General features: G+C 37.4%; 1 protein-coding gene across 3 annotated transcripts in view; it reads right to left on the bottom strand.

Annotated features, from left to right (window-relative positions):
- LOC127430573 (probable voltage-dependent N-type calcium channel subunit alpha-1B) overlaps nt 1-17,577 on the bottom strand; it is a 192,544-nt gene that overhangs the window by 54,758 nt on the left and 120,209 nt on the right. The window contains exons 13-25 of one of the 3 annotated variants that reach the window (XM_051680419.1): nt 16,862-17,080; nt 16,590-16,702; nt 15,431-15,543; nt 14,992-15,123; nt 10,357-10,429; nt 10,125-10,242; nt 9,714-9,781; nt 9,359-9,465; nt 8,147-8,209; nt 5,043-5,750; nt 4,137-4,312; nt 1,773-1,899; nt 1,291-1,420 (exon numbers count right to left, since the gene is read on the bottom strand). In XM_051680419.1, coding sequence (XP_051536379.1) covers nt 1,291-1,420; nt 1,773-1,899; nt 4,137-4,312; nt 5,043-5,750; nt 8,147-8,209; nt 9,359-9,465; nt 9,714-9,781; nt 10,125-10,242; nt 10,357-10,429; nt 14,992-15,123; nt 15,431-15,543; nt 16,590-16,702; nt 16,862-17,080 — 2,147 coding nt within the window. The remainder of the gene's footprint in view (nt 1-1,290; nt 1,421-1,772; nt 1,900-4,136; nt 4,313-5,042; nt 5,751-8,146; nt 8,210-9,358; nt 9,466-9,713; nt 9,782-10,124; nt 10,243-10,356; nt 10,430-14,991; nt 15,124-15,430; nt 15,544-16,589; nt 16,703-16,861; nt 17,081-17,577) is intronic. The other 2 variants (XM_051680421.1, XM_051680422.1) reach the window with 2 other exon arrangements.

Genomic DNA, 17,577 nt, shown 5'->3' with positions numbered 1-17,577 from the left:
CAAACCCACGTGAGTACTGGAATCACAAGTGTAGTTGGCATATGACACGTCAAGCAACTTTTTTATTCTTTAACATCAATAATATAAGTTAGAATTTACAAGGGAAAATGTATATCTTAGATCCTGTAACTGGTTGCCCATTTTAATCACATTTTGCTTTCACTAGTTCATTTTAAATGGTGCAGTAGTGTGAGAAATGCCTTTCTCAATTAATGAGGTCACAAAAACTGCATTTAAACAATGCCATACAGTAGTTTTAAATAGATGTTCATAGCTTGTAATAGCATGTCACATGACAGGACATTTTTATAACTGATTTCAGCTACCCGAGTTAATGACGTGATGCTCATTTTGTGTCTGGATGTATTAAGTACTTTAAAAATACATTACAAATGCAATACACACAAAATAATAACTTGAAATGAATAAAATCTGTCTATGATGAACATGTTTTCAACCACTGAGTTCAAAGTCATTTTTAAATTTTTTGTGGTGCTTAAGGTCAAAAATGTAATTTGGTGCAACCATCCAGAGACAATAATAAAAAAAGAAGTCTCATTAAAAGCTGAAATTCTTGAAAAAATGTATGTTGGCATTAGTGCAGAATAATATTTTGTTATTATTATTTTTTTTAAAAGCAGTAAAACAATTTTGTAAGTTGCCATTTTATTGTCAGGTGACAAAAAAAAAGTCCCCTTTAGACCCTAATGACTGTGTGTGAAGTTTTAAAAAAAAACATCAGATAATTAATTTTTTATTATTTTATTTTTTTTCCCCTTTTTCTCCCAATTTGGAATGGCCAATTCCCAATGTGCTTTTAAGTCCTTGTGGTCATGCAGTGATTCGCCTCAGTCCCAGTTGCCTTCACGTCTGAGATCGTCAACCCACGCATCTTATCACATGGCTCGTTGAGTGTGTTGCCACGGAGACATAGCGCGTGTGGAGGCTTCACGCCATCCACCGCGGCATCCACGCTCAATTCACCATGCGCCCAACCAAGAACGAACCACATTATAGCGATCACGAGGAGGTTACCCCATGTGACTCTACTCTCCCTAGCAACCGGGTCAATTTGGTTGCTTAGGAGACCTGGCTGGAGTCACTCAGCATGCCCTGGGATTTGAACTAGCGAGCTAGTGAACTCCAGGGGTGGTAGCCAGCATCTTTACCACTGAGCTACCCAGGCCCCCCACTTCATGTCATTCCTAAAAATACGCCCCTCTGAGCATTATAAGTCCCTGGTGTTAACAGATGTGTGTGTATGTGTGTGTGTGTGTGTGTGTGTCTCACGTTGTTGCGGGGGGCATTGGCCTGCACAGGGTCTTCAGCAGCAAGCGCAATGCTGCTCATGGTGATGACCGTGAGAATACACATCTCAAAGTAACGTAGGTTGACCACATAATGGCACAGTCGCCGCACTCTACAGAGACAAAGACAAAGGGCAACAAAGGGCACTAATTAACACAATACAGTAGGTATATTAAAAAAAAAATTTTTTTTTAATTGGGCAGATAAGGCAGACAAGATGAACAGTGAATGCAGTGAATTAATGGCGAGAGCATGAACTATCAAAATTCAAGGAACATAAGAAACCAATAATAATGCAATTGATGAATTTCACATTACTGTTTACTTTAGTATGATAAATAATTCTGGCACTGTTGGGTTACCAAATTATATCCATTTGTCCATTTTACTTAAATATATGTAAAACTTGTGAATAACTGTAAAATCTGGGAATAAATATAAGTAATATCTTGTGAACAACTCACGGGTTAGCTGTACCAAACACAAACATGGAGCTGTATGGCAGGATGTGTTTGGGTGCATCTGGATTCAGATCATCCAGATCTTTCTTTTCCTCATTCAGTAGTTGGCTGTCACCATCAATGTTGTTCACTGCCAAAAAGGTACTCATTAGACCAAAGGTCAAATGAACAGTAAAGGTTTCCTTCTTTTGTGCACTGCATTTTTAAGAATAATTCTAGTTAGTAGATAATACTTTATTTAAGGTGAACTTCAAGAATTTTTTTATAGTAATAGTAGAATTTATAGCAGAATAAAATTAAGTATTATAATAACAACATAAAAGAATAGTATTTTGATAAATATATCTAAAATGAAGTACACTCTAGAGGTTGACCAATTTATCAGTGTTTCAATCAGCTCCCTAGCTCCCTATGTCGTGAGTCAGTATATTGTGAACATGAATTCTGGCACTGGCAAGGGTAATGATCCACTGAACATTGGGACACTTATGACTCAATAATCTGCAAGACAATTACAAGGTTGCACTTTTAAACGCAGCTGGTAGTAATCAGCAACATCACTATATAATTGACACTTTCGTGCATTTTCAGTGTAGATATTAAAATGTACAGTGTTATTATGAAAGATCAATAACATAAATTAAAAAAAATGATATGCAATGGAGTGTACTTTTTATATTTTTCTAAAAATGAATATTTCAAAGATTGTTTCCCTTATATGAATATTATGGATGAAAGAGAATGATCTTTTAAGAAGAAAATAACACTTTGACATTGTAAATTTTTAGGGAGCTAATATTTCTGTGCACTGGAATGATTTTGTGAATGGGACAGCACTAGAAATGGTCGACTCCCTGATCAGTGCCCTGACTACTGAACTATGGAGCTGATTGAGATGCACCCTCAGTTTAACCTATTAATCGGCACCCATAATAGATTTTTGGAACTATCGGTTGTTGCCAAAAATCAATGCCGATATATATATATATTCGTTTGTGTTTTCAGAGGTTGGGGGACATACAAATTATTATCAAGATTTAATGTTAACGTTCATGTTGATTTTGACTGAGGTTAAACTTACAGAAAAGTAAAAAGTAAATATTTTTTAATACCAAATTACCAGAACAGCGTACAGTTTTTCAAGCGATTGCTGATAATGTACTGTTGATGAATCATGATCTATTGTTAATGAATTCCTGGTTAAAACATAATTTTTTTAGCTTCTATGACAATGGTCACTTTGTAGTGTTTGCACTGTATTATTATAAGAGTGCATGTTTTGTTTCCTTTATGTGTTTGTGTGATTTGGGATCACAGACACTTCACAATAAAAATCTTGTCCCCTAGTTTCGGTCTTGTTTATGGTTAAAAGTCCTGTGTTGTACAAAATATATTTTTTCTGGGTATAATTGGGGATTCAGCTTCACAATAAACTGCATCTGGGATTTCATTCATTTTGTACTGTTGTTGCCTCTATGTCTGCACCCATCACAATAAGGAAAGACTAAGAAAAGTTTTTTTAACAACATTTTTGTCTTTACATTTTTTTACATTTAAAAACTATCGAACGATTAAGTGGTTATCGGCCATTTTCACCAGCTTAGTTATCGGTATATACAAAATCCAATATAGGCCGATGTCTAGTACACTTGGGAGATAAGTTAGAGGAAAACCTGCTTTATTTGACAGTACATAGGGTGCTGGGCATAAATTCATAAGAATCACCATGTTAAGGTCAGAAGTTTATACCGAATATTACTCGCTTTTCTTGATAATCACCTGTAATTGGACAATTTCACTTGCGGGATAAATTAATCATGGCACATTTTTACAATTATATCAGTAACTGAGCGTTGTTGTTTTTTGTGGTGCTCTCACAGCATAAACACAAATGTTTCTGAGAGCAATTTTAATACAGGATGTTTCCCATTAATTCTTCCATTGAGATTTAATAAAATCCTTCATAAGATATCTAAGTACAAACCAACCAAATCTGAGGTAAATCATAACATTACAAACTTTGATTTTAAGTAAAAAAGTATTTGAAAATCGGACAAAAGGCATAGATACAAGACTTGAGGTCTTTAATATGGCACATTTTTACAATTATATCAGTAACTGAGCGTTGTTGTTTTTTGTGGTGCTCTCACAGCATAAACACAAATGTTACTGAGAGCAACTTTAATACAAGACGTTTGCAAAAATGAAACATTAAAAGCTGTCCTCGGCCATAAAAAGCATGCAATCATCTTAATATACTATACTGTATTTAAAAAACTTCACTAGTCTAATGATCAAGTTGATACTGTACACTGGCCCATTGGCAAGTGTATGGCAATACAGCACAGATGGTAAATTTATACTGACTGGGAATGAGTGTGGTCTCTCCTGGTGGGGCAGTTATGGTCACAGGGATGTTGACTCCAGTTGGGCCGGCTCTGGTGCTGTTCTTTAGATTATCTGTGTCTTCTGGCTTCTCTTCAGTAGGAGAATGGAAAGGGCTGGTGGCTACACTGTCTTCCCCCCTTTCTGTTGGTCTGCCCCTGTAATGAGAACAAAGCTATAGATCAGAATAAAACATATACAACAACAACACTTTGCGAAACGCATCTCAAAGTGGCCCTCCAAAGCAATATACTGTAATGCAGTACATGCACATCAAAACAACCATAAAATTGGAGCAAAAAGTGCCATTTCTGATCATAAACTCAACAGAAGTCCATCAGGATGGATACTTTGACCCCAATAAATATATGGACTCTCATACAGTACTACACTTAAAAATGTATGAATGTCAATGCATTAGATATACAAAATATTAAACCAAGTGGTGATTATTTCAAAGAAAGATAGCACAAGTACATTTTTCAAGCAAAATATTCTTCTATACAAATATACTTTTGCTAAGTTATAAATGATAAACGATAGTGTTTTATACGTTTGAACACTTTATGGTTATCAAACTTCATTATCCATGTCCATAGTTTATGCGATTAACTACACCTGTGGTTACTCTTTTAAGAGAAACCCTGTGTGAACCTGTGGGGAGCTTCATACTGTACATCCAATATAATGACCAGCTGGTAAAATCATTGCAAAAATAGCAAATTAAGTAAATTCTCTGAAAAGTTCCAACATCATTTATTTCAAGGTGGCACTTGGTTTGACATTTTGTTATTTATTGCAATGACATTGAAACATTTTTTTTTTTATGTGGCTTTAGTTGTCCGAGTGCTTTTTGAGGCCGCTGTACTGAACGTTCTGAGATCTCACCCGTGTCCTGAGGCTTTTGATCCCTCTCTCCCCCCATTCTCCCTGCAATCCTCTCCATCCAGCGTGGACTGGGCTTTACCACGTGGTCGATGTCTCCTCTTCTCTCCGTTCCCTTCCTCCCCTTCTCTGTGTCCTCGTACCCTGCTTTCCCCCCTGCCTCCGTTTCCAATTGTGCCATTGCCATTCCCACTGGCCTCTTTAGGTCTGCGACTATGATGGTGTCTGTGTTCTCCCTCCTCCAACCCCACACCCTCTTCCGGAGATCCAGTCATGTGCTGGTGGTGCCTATGACCTCCATCCTGGCTGACGGACCGCTCCAGACCCCCCTGGTGCTCTCTATTTCGGCTGTGGTGTCTGTGGTGCCACCCCTCCCCTGCATCTCCATTTTCACCTCGACATCGATGATGTTTCCGTGGGTGGGCAGAGGACAGTTGAATATCTGGGGTCTCCCCATCTCCATCACTCCTCCTCCCTTCTAGGGGTCTGGAGTTGTCTGTAGTGCCGTCTCGGTGCTCCACCACCAGCGGGCGGTCGTGGTGGGTTTTCATGTCAGGTCGCAGGTGCAGTGCAGAAGACATGCGCAGACGCTCTTCAGGCTCTAGTTCATTGTAAAGGGCCTCACTGCTGTTGCGCAGGTTGTGTCTGCGCAGTTGCGTGGTGCGCTGCTCCCATATGGACATCTTCTGCAGGGACCTCTGCTGCTCTTTACTGAGAGGGAGATGATAAAATTCATTTGAATTACACACAAATGCACTGTACTTACTGTGCACACTGTGTACTGTAGAGGAGGCACTCAAGATGTGCTATAAGTGTGTGCTAATGATCACAGCCACTAAAATCGTACAACAATATCCCGAGTCGTGTCACTATACCTTACAAAGCGACGACATGGAGTATAGTAGACATAACTCCTTAGAGACACATTCAGGGATGCACAGCACAAAAAACAACACACATGTTAAAGACAAACAGACACATTATAAGTACAAAAGTTTGGAGAACAGGGTAATTAGAGAGAGAAAAAGTGAGATAAAGACAAAACATAGACACACAGAGACAGACAAACATACTTGGTGATGGTCATTTCTATATAGCACACCATCAATGTGAGCTCATTGGTTTAAGTGGAACTTCAAAAGTATCAAAAGATGATGGTGGATTTCTGATTTATAAAAAAACATATTGGGTCTCATCCTATCTCTCTCATGCACACAAACACATACCACATACCCACACACTACCAAAACTGTTGATCCAAATGATCACTGAAGCTTGCAGACAGCACATCCAGACTGCTCTGTTTAGCTTGGCCTTCATTCATATTGAAAAAGATCCACTATCAAAAGGAGAAAATCAAAGCACGGGAGGCCTCTTGGAGGCTTCAAATCTATAATACATCTATCTGGATAGAAAGAGACATGTAAAGAAGGAATAACAAGCTCCATGTCTGCCCACAGATAGTTTGAAACTTCAAATCTAATGATTTTACGAAACTATATGTTTTTACTAATAGTACTGTAACCCTAGTCATGACAATGGGATTACAATAATGAGATTTCTGTCCTCACTTGGCATAGTGCAATTCTATAAAAACTGCTTTTTTCTCAAACTGTACACAATAAACTTCCATATTTAAGTATTATGATAGTAGTATCACACAAGACCCTATAGAGCACAACAAGTAAAATTCCCATTCATTTTCTCTATAGGGTGCAACAGTGATCGCTCACTTTTTCAGCCATCTTAGTTCCGGAATGGTTTTCCCATACATTTTTCCATAGGGATTTCATAATATCCTTCATAAGAGATTTAAGTGCAAACCAACGGTAAATCACAACATTACAAACTTTGATTTTATGTAAAAAAGTATTTGAAAATCTGACAAAAGGCAAAGATACGAGACTTTCCGTCTTTAATAAGGGAATGAACTACAATCCCATGAAACACTGTAAATGACACAATCGAATTAAAAACAATAGAAAAATAAAACGAATTATATAAATGTATTGCTTATAAGTATAGAAACAATACATTTTAAGTTTATTGCAAAATATAATAATATATACAAATATACAGTATATACATAATATATACAGAGACTTAGTAGCATCATTTACAATGCGTCATGGAAGTGCTGAGCTCGATTCGTGCACTTTATTTGTCGCAAATCTCTAATGTCTTCTTCAACAGAAACATACAGTATACCATTGATTAATAACCTCAGAGGTCATGGTAGATCTGTCTTTAAAGGTTTATAAGTTATCGTTAAAAATTAATTCACCTATGGAGAAAATGAAAAGGATTTTTATTTCCTGAACCAGAATGTTGAGTTCTATGGGGATACAGATTTTTGATGATAACGTATAAATCTTTCAAGAAAGACCTACCATGAGCTCTGAAGTCATAAATCGATGTACAGAAGCCACAAGTCAATGTGATTTCAACTACTTGTTAATCATGTTTCAGAATCGAGTTTCATTCACTCATAAAAGACATTAAGTACACAGTTTTGCACCTTTTTCTTTCTTACGATTGTCATATACTGTACCTTTTTGCTTCTAATCAAAGGTTGCAATGTTGTGACTAACTTCAGAACTGCTTGGTTTCTTTTTTAAAGAACTTTTCTAAAAATCCCTCTAGACAGAATAAATGGAAAAAATACTTCAGGAACCAAGACCAGAGAAAGGGTTGCACTGTTGCACTCTCATAATCTCTAAACGTTGCCTTCTTTCAGTTTTAGTAATTCTAACTTTGGTAGTCTTTTTTTCTTTTCTTTTAAAAGCACTAATAGCAAAAATGAGGTCTGAAAAAGTTAATCACCATCCATACAACCACCCGCGTTTAGAAATGCATGGTAATAAGTTAGAGGTGCTGGTAATGGCCAAAATGCCAGTATTTATTAAGTGGATTCTTTATGAAACTATTTGTTTACCATTGAAATTCCAAAATTGATGCTGCAATTCACTCCCAAATAGATTAGATTACGAACAAAAAGACAGAGAGGGAAAACAAGGAGATGGTTAGGGGAGAGGAGAGGAGAGTAGAGTAGAGGAGAGGAGAGGAGAGGAGAGGAGGAGAATATTGTAAGTGAGAGCAGAACTCACGGTGAGTGAACGCTGCAGACTGAAGACCTGCGAGAGATTTCATCTCGATTTTGCTTTACAAAACTGCACATGCGAAACAAAAACAAAACAAAAAGAATGAGACACAAACGCAAATGAAAAAGGTGCAGAGGAAGCAGGTGGCAGTCAGGGTGATGTCACTCTGTCTGTCCACCTGTCCCCTATGTGTTTCAATACAAGACACAAACATTGGTAACACTTTAGTAAAGGAGACTGTAAACACTGTACAGACTGTGGCCATGGAGAATGTTTTGATTATAACTAAAAAATTGACATTACAGACATATATTACAGTTTACATTTCTGGCCCTTTACTTCGGTGTCACCAAAACTTACAGTATAAAAGATACAAGCTAACAATAAATGTGTTGAAAACGAAAAAAACAATAACCAGACTATTTTACTCAACACTTTTGTAAACAATGCATTGTGATTTCATGTGATCAAATGAAATGTACAGAACTTGAATCTAAAGGCATATTTGAATATGTTTTGAATATGGGACAACATGCTACAATATACTTAATTTTATTTTTAATAAATAAAAACATCCAGTACAATTTGTAAAGGTAATTTGCTCTGTGCTCAGACAAGAAGAAATGGTTACACGCATATGAAAACAAATAACAATGTACCGTGAAACAACAATGCAAATGAAAGTGGCACAACCAGAAAGATTTCTAAAAAAGATTATGAATTCACTGAACTGATAAATAACATGCTTAATAATAAAACGCATATTTCAATATGTCATTACCTACAGTAGCAGATGCTTTCTCATTAAAGTGGAATGTATAACTACATGTAAAACATGTAATGTAATAACTATCTCTGCAGGCAGCATGAGACAATCAGAATAGAGATGCCTAGAAGTGCCAGAAAAATATATAAAGCAGCCATGCCATCAAATCTTACCTTAAAGCAAAAAAGTTATGAAGAACAGACTACACAGAGCAGGTTTAGAGGAAAGCCAGGGTCACACAACAACTCACATTGACTGGACAAACAATAAAGCAATCAAAAAGACAAAATGAAACAATTCCCTTCAATGTACAAAATAGGAAAGGAGGATTGGATCCTATAGCTCAAGGTTGGATAAGTTCTGAAAAGATTCGAGAACATGACCAAACACTGAGAGGTAGAAAGACAGAGCAAAAGGACAGAGGGAGCAGCATGTATGACTTCAAAACTTACGCTGCTATAGAGATGTTGGCTGCAGACATGGGGCTGACCTCCTTTACCTCCATTGCCTTCTGAAGAGCCATGCTCTTCTTCGCTGCCTCCTCCTGCTGTTCTTCATCCTGAACACGTGGGCATCGCATAAAGTTCAAAAGCCAATGAGAAATAGGATTGAAAAATACAAAGGCAAGGTACTTCCTGTTCAGGGTGACTTGTGCCGATGCAGATGTAATATATTGTCATAAATCTAAAGAAGAATCATTCTAAAAGTATCAAGCTTCATAAGTTCAACAACACCTGGTGACTCTCACCAAAGCAGGTGGCATGAAAATCTAGGGAGCTTTATTAAGGTTAGGACCATTGAGATTACCTTTGTCAGCTCCTGTGCATTGGCAAGGTTATCCACAGCAATGGCCAAGAATACATTGAGAAGTGTGTCTGGTTATTGTCAGGTTAGAGAAGTGTCTGTTTTACGCACGCATTCACCTACAGCAAGTGCAAACACTCCCACCCATGTCCTCTTGCGCTTTGCACTGGCAAACTGTGCTTAGAATTAGCACTCTCATGAAAAATGGATAAGACGCTACGCACGGTGGTTGTGCATAGCGCTGCGCATAGTGCGACCACGAAAATAGAGCCCTATATCTTTCTATTTTTCAATTATCAGTATAAGTTTGGGAGTTTACAAATATTTATTGTACTATATTTTCTCTGTTAAATGAATAACTTCAAGCTTTTCCATTCCTGTATTGAAAATCCTAACAACTGTAGGGAAGGATACAGTTTCCAAAAAGTGTAAGAACAATGAAGTAGACAGAGGAGAACATTCCACTTCGAACGCCACCCTGAGACTCGATCCCATGATACATCACTGCATTCCAATCCTCTCCTGTCAAAATCTTCAAGATGAATAAATAAGTCAGGTACATGAAACAAAACCAGAATATAACACTCTTTACACATATACAGTTACGTTTTAAAGTTTCTTGAGACAAAATCAAAATCAAGTGTACCTGGAAGACTGTCATTATGGCTGCAGGGAAGCTGTCAAAGTTTGTTGTGGGTGTTTCATCTTCAAAATTAAACCTAGTTGGAAAGAGAAAGCTTGATCACACCTGAGATGTAAACTAGTTGTTTTGATGTCAGTTTTGGTTTTCACCAGAACCAGGGCTTTCAAAACAAAAATTACTGAGTAAAATGGGATCAAAGTTCTGCTTTATCACCATTTTTACCCTTGTGCTAAACACTTAACATCAGCAATTTGTGGATATGGATGTTTAGGTTGAAAAGCATGAATCAGAAAGAAGGAAACAGGCTGCAATACAGACAATATTTACTGAAACGAGATTTAATTTATTTTTTTTTTATATCTCTTTCTTGCTTGTTTCTTTCTATAACCAGAGCAAGCACATCATGATGCAAGAATAAAATGATTTTCCAAACCCTAAAATTGTCTCCATAGGAAATGTAATGTTCTTTCAAAGTCTTTGTGACAACCATCTCCAAAGCTTTTTAATATCTTCATGGCAAACAGCAGAACGGGAGGATTGGTTTCTTACAATCTATTTATTTCATTCTACTTTTCTTCCTCTTTCTGGCATTTTATTTTTAGACTTTATCTCTCTTTCTCTCATTCCTTCTATCTATTACTCTCTCCAGATCCCCTTTCAGAGTCCAGCCTTTAAGGGAAACACAAGAACTCAACGGTGAGTCATCCATTCATAAAAGAGAATCATAGCGCAAGCTTGCTTTCACCACTGGATTATTGTGGAAGGTATGTAACACTCAGACCTAGCTTGTTGTGTGATGTGCGTACTGTATAGGCTTTTCACTGTAAACAAATAAAGGTTTCCAATGAATGCTGAAAAAAGATCCCTTATTTCATACTTGCACAAAAAAGACACTGTTCACACATGTATTTTACTAACCCTGCTTATAAAAATGTACTTAACATTAAATTAGCACAAAACTGTGAGCACAAAATAGGCCCTTTCCCCTGCAGGAACTAAAGCCCATTTTAGGTACTTTTCTCTGGAACTAGTACTTTTTGTCATTTTCACAAATGAGGAAATAAAGTTCCTCTTAGCCGTTAAGAGGGACTTTAGACTGACTTTTTCGCTCCTACTACAGGGCAGGTACTTCTACTTAGAGGACTGCAGAAATTTTCCAATTCCCTTCACAGAAATAACATAAAACCAACAAAGCATCCAAAGAGTATCACCAGTTTCACATATGTGTGTGAGGGGTGAGCAGAGCTGCTGCGTGACTTCAAAAGGAGACACTTTGTGTTTTCATCGCATCTTTACTTGTGTGATTATACAGAAAATAAAGTGATTTCTGGTTTACTACATTGTTATTATTTTCTGGGATAATGGACATAAATAATAAGATGTTTATCGAGAGTGGGTAAATGAAATCTATTATAAACTAAACCCTCAAGTCTAATTTACATGAGGACAGTGTTGCGTGCGCAAAACTCGCGGTGAGTTTAACAACACTCAACACGTGGTCATCAAGTGATCCGTGGTCCAGTTCCGGACAGGAACGCGCATGTTTAAGCTTGTCTGGGGCATAGTTCTGAAACATGAAGCAGCAAATTTTAGGTGAGCAAATTTTTTCACATCTTATTCAATCAAATGTATTAATGCAAATTCCTTAGCTGCTGGGTGCAGTTAAAAATATAGACTTAAAAAAATGTCAAACCTGTTACAGAAGTGATGTCAGCTCATATGCACAACCTTTTTCACAAAAGGTAAATCGATGATGAAAACTAAACCTTCAAAGAAAATACACAGGATAATTTACTTTTTATTCTCCATTCTTTTCTGTAGTGTTCTGTAGTTCATCGTGTGAAGTGTCACTGAACCTGCCTATGCATAAATCCTGTTTTAGTGTTTAGTTCTGTACAGAGGTGTGTCAGCATTCACAATCCTGAACATCATCAAATCAGTTTGTTTACCGTTTCTAATGATTATTATCTGCACAAGTATCTGGCTCTTGTGTGCAAATTCATCATATAAGCAGGACAAGGAAAGGCTGTCCCCTCATTGAATGGAAGGACAACAAAGAAAAAAGGAAAAACAGACATTGCTCTTTTTTCAGTTTTACATTTATTTTGTGTAAAAAGACAGTTCTACATTAGATTAGATGCAATTGTTCTCTTACATGGGTTGATATTGTCAAAGATACAGACTTTAGCTGATCTAAATGTTCTTCCTCAGTTTTCATAAACAATGACCCTACATTGTTAAAAATTATCATTATGTTTTTATTTTCAAAGTAAATTTAATCAAAACCTATTTGTTAGTTGAGGGTGTGATGTCATGTTTGTTCTTCAGCCAGATATTAAGAAGGAATTTATGGCCAGGCCTTAAAAATGTTAATTAAATACCTCTTTTAATGCAATTTCATACTAGTTTAATGTAAATATACGTATATTATTAACAGTTTTGTTTTTCATGTTTACCTGTTAGTTGCAATAAAAGAAATACGGAAAAAAGGTAGTTGAAGAGCCCATTGAAGATTTCGATTCTTTCAAAAACACTATTGTTTAAGGCATTAACTGATTAGGCATCAAGGCAGCTACTCATGTTTTCAAATACAGCCACAGTTTGTGTAAAACAGCCGTAACATAAGTGTAGCTCCGATCCTGGCATACTCCATCGGTGTTGTTGATTTTGTTGTTGTTGTTGATATTAAACTGCACATGCAAACAACATCAGGAGAAAAGTGGTTGACACTAGATGACGTCACTGTGGGGGTTATTCGCTCTTATTATTGGGGCTTATTGACTCCTGCCAAATAAGTTGTTGCTCATCTGTGCAGGGTTAATGAGTTTCATTCTTTTAACTGGATGTATTAAGACCCAGTTCATAACTAACTGCTGGCTGCATAGTATTGGCTCTGTGGAGCACAATGCCACAAGACCGTAGTGTGATGAGAGAGAGAGAGAGAGAGAGAGAGAGAGATGGGATGACTAAAGCTTTAATTCATCAAGCTTGTTGTCAGTGTGGTGCCCTTCGTTAAAGCAAGCAGACACACTGAATAATCAGCTCAGTAATTCTCAGAGCGTAGAGATCTAAATCCCTGTTGGCATGCCTTATCACTCGTTCTGCTCACTAGATTTGGCACATGGGCAGAGGGATTACAAAAGAAAGGATGGATGGATGGATGGATGGATGGAAATTCTGACAGAATATGCATTTGTGTCATTTAAGTGATGTGTGATGGCTCCAGAGGCAGACTAAAAATAAGCAGGTAAATAGAAGCTTATTGTCATGGTTTCATATGAAAAAGATTGAGAAAATAAAAACCTATTATAACTGCCAACAAGGGCAACCCGGAACCTAGGAGTGGTGGTGGATGACCAGCTTAATTTCAGTGCCAACATGTCATCAACAGCACAGTCTTGCATGTTCGTGCTTTACAACATCAGGAAAATCAGATATTTCCTGTCTGAATATGCTACACAGCTCCTGGTCCAAGTTCTGGTAATTTCAAGACTGGACTAGTGTAATGCCCCAATGGCAAGCCTCCCAGCTAGCATTGATAAAGCCACTGCAGATGGTCCAGAATGCTGCAGCATGTCTGGTCTTCAATCAGCCAAAGAAAACTCACATCACCCCACTCTTGATTTCACTCCACTGGCTACATTCAGCTGCCCGCATCAAATTCAATGCTTTGACCCTGGGCTTCAGGACAGCCAATGGAACAGCCCCCTCTTACTCTCTGTGGTCAATGAACAAGCGGTGACTGATGGTCCCGTCACAAAGAGGCACAAAGTCTATTTCACAATCATTCACTTTCTCTGTTCCTCTGTGGTGGAATGAGCTTCCAACCTCCACACGATCTGTTGATAACATCTCAGCATTCAAGAACCAGCTGAAAACACATCTGTTCCAAGAGCACTTAACCAATCCACACTAAATACACTTACTATTTCACAATTAAATCTGTGCTAGCATCTATACTTCTCCAGCAACTTTGAGAACGTGGCAGTGTGATACTGAAGATATTGTTGACTTTTGTATGACAAATTGCTTGTTATGTTCCTCATTTGTACAGTAAAGAACACGTTTTAGAACACGCCATGTCATCCGCCAGATGCGTCTGGTGTGCGACCCCCTTAAGTTCCTTCTGATAAAAGTGTCTGCTAAATGACTAAATGTAAATGTAAAATGTGAACAAATCCAAATGAAACAACTGTTTTCATAGCCTGTCCAATCAACATCCAGGAAGGCTTAAGAAAATTTGAATCTCTCTGGAGCTTCTCTGCTCAATAACAGCTCAGATTTAAGACTGACAATCAAAATGTGTCATCAAAATTGCAATTGACAGCAGGATACTTTTTACAAGCCCATTATATAAATGAGACTGTGCAGTTTAACTGATGATTCAACTTGACAGATTTTGTTCATATAAAAAAAATCATATAAAGTGTCCCTACCCTCAGCAGATGTTGCCTTAGACTGATCTCAGTCTGGAAAGACATATGCTGTAAGGCATTAAATTAACTAAAAAACAACACTGACTTAGAACTGCAGTGAATTTAGCATCTGCTCCAGCCTGACACACATTCATTGAATGTAGTCTATGAATCATGAGTGATTTAATGGGCTTAGATCAAAGTCATTTCAGAGTTCACTTACTGGCCCCCGAAGAGCTGCATGCCCAACAGGGCGAACACCACGATGAAGAGGAAGAGGAGGAAAAGCAAGCTGATAATGGACTTCATGGAGTTCAACAGAGAAACCACAAGATTCCTCAGAGAGTTCCAATATCTGTAGTAAAAGAAAAGGGGCGACAGTGGATGACAATAAATGACAGTGTGAAATTAAAAAGACATCTAACAGTCTGATCATCTGGTCATTCTGTTTGTGAACCAATGTTAAACTTCTAATCCCAAGGAGGAGACACATGATTACAGTGACTGAGAAATGCTGATACACAATGGGGGAATATGCACTCTTTCATTTACTATCATGAAAAAAACAAAAGAATAATTAAATTACCATATTAATATATTACTTTGAAGGCATCTTCAAAGCAGAAAGTACACAGAGTATGCATTTGTGTTCATCTACTTACTTGGTTACTTTAAAGATTCGGAGCAGACGAAGGGCTCTCAGAACACTGATCCCAAAAGACGCACCAGGCTGGATTGTTGCCCACACCACCTCAAATATACTCCCCACAATTACCTGAGAGTATAAATCAAGACTATCTCAGTTATATGTGTTTATTTTAAGTAGCCTCTCATTTAAATGAGCAGTTGGCCATTATAAAATTAGAGGTCGATTGATATTGGATTTTGCCGATAGGATAACTATGGTGGTGGAAAAGGACTATAACTGATTAATCAGCCAATTAAAAAAAAAAGATTAAAAAAAAAATTTCTTAGTCTTTCCTTACTGTGATGGGCACAAACATAGAGTCAAGAAGAGTCCGAAATGAATGAAGATGCAGTTTAGTGTGCAAACAAAATACCAATATAACCATAAGAAATGTGTAAGTTGTGTCTTTTTTTATAACATCTTGTATAAATAATTGTGTATTAGTCCATAAACTGTGATGATGAAGGAGACTTGGCTTCCTAACAATGCTCTACATGTATATATAATTCACCAAATTCAGCTTTTTTGATGAAGATGAAGGGTTTTGAATATATATTTCACCAGCTTTTTTTTACTAGTTTTTTATTATTATTATTATTATTTACAAGATATAAAGTTGGAGACATATCAGCTGACGGGGCATGCTTCCATATACAGTAGTTGTATTTTTCTTTGCATGCCCTCACTTTAATTTAGAACACTTGATTATCTAATCAAAAGATGCATTCAAGTGAGGATATAAATACAGATGAATATTGTAAATGATGATAGATATAGATAGAGCAAATTCCCAGGAGAAGTCAGTGGTTGTTTATATTTCACCTCCAGAGGCTGTGGTTGTACTCTAGAACCCTCCAGAGCTGTCCACGGGGAAATCTATTTACAAACTATTGTTAATTTTTGCAGATAAGCGATTCCAAATGAAGCTATCGATGCTGATTAATCAGCCAAAAACAATTAATCAGAACTTAACCTCTACTTAAAAGAATTTAATACTTTTACAAAAAAAGGACACTTGAAATGAAGTAAACTGGCTAAACCATAATCCCTGAATAACCCTTTAGCTAGCAGTAGCTGATAATGACTGGACCTGTCCTCGCAGGTCCATCTGAATTATAAGCACAGTGACTCACCCCAAAGTCAAAACAGTTGAATGAGGAGTGAAAGTAGTTCCTGGGCCCGAGGCCATACATCTTCAGAGTCATCTCTGTCAGAAACATACCCAGGAACACAAACTCTGCTAGGTCTAATAGCCAGTAGAAATAAAAGAAGAGATTAGGTTATCCATCAACACCCAAGCTTTTCCCACACAAGCCTTACAAAACTAATGCTTAGGAAACCATAGGCTCCAGTGTGCAGCTTTGGAGTTGGTATTTGCTGCTAGACAGAAAACAACCCTTCTTACACAGGGCTTTGGTGAGCCATTCTGGCTGGTCATATTGGACAATGGCCACACACAGCGTGTTCAGTCCCACCAAACACAGAACAATCCAGTAGAAACTCTGTGCCTTCACCATCCGCCGAATGAAAAAGCGTGCCCTCTTTTCTTTACGACGGAAGTACGAGGAGCTATCGTTCTTACTGCTCTTCAGGCTAGCTCTGGCAAAGGGTGATCCAGGGGGTGCTAGAGAGATGAAAAAATAAATTTAGGACATTGGGGAGTAAAGTCTCCAAAAGTCTCATTTAAACTCTTGTCTCAGAGCTGCTACCTTCACCTATAACCAGGCCCACATAGAATCTGTGCCCACAGAACACTGCAAAACATTCCACAGATTTCCACAGAATTGGAACGCCTGTTATTCAAAAAGTTCTTCACATTTCCTGACACTTCACTGATTGTTTATTAAATATTTTGGCTAATATGATTATGCTTTCAGTTACTAATAAGAGTCGCAGCTCCATTAAAACACATTTTACGATATTTAAATCTGTTTTACAGAATTAAGCAGATTTTAACCATGTAACAGGGATGACTCTTGCCCTAAAACATATCAGATTACTGGTGTTGTTTTTAGTTTTCTTCATTATGATATTTGTAATTTAGCAGTAATCATCTCATGAAGGCACGCCATCAATTAAAAAGCACATGTATTTTGCCACCTTTTCTCCACTGATCAGGTA

The sequence above is a fragment of the Myxocyprinus asiaticus genome, chromosome 40 (genome assembly GCF_019703515.2).
Source record: "Myxocyprinus asiaticus isolate MX2 ecotype Aquarium Trade chromosome 40, UBuf_Myxa_2, whole genome shotgun sequence".
In the NCBI taxonomy this organism is placed as follows: domain Eukaryota; kingdom Metazoa; phylum Chordata; class Actinopteri; order Cypriniformes; family Catostomidae; genus Myxocyprinus; species Myxocyprinus asiaticus.
Note: the sequence above shows the minus strand (reverse complement) of the source record. Positions and strands in the feature narration are given on the sequence as shown.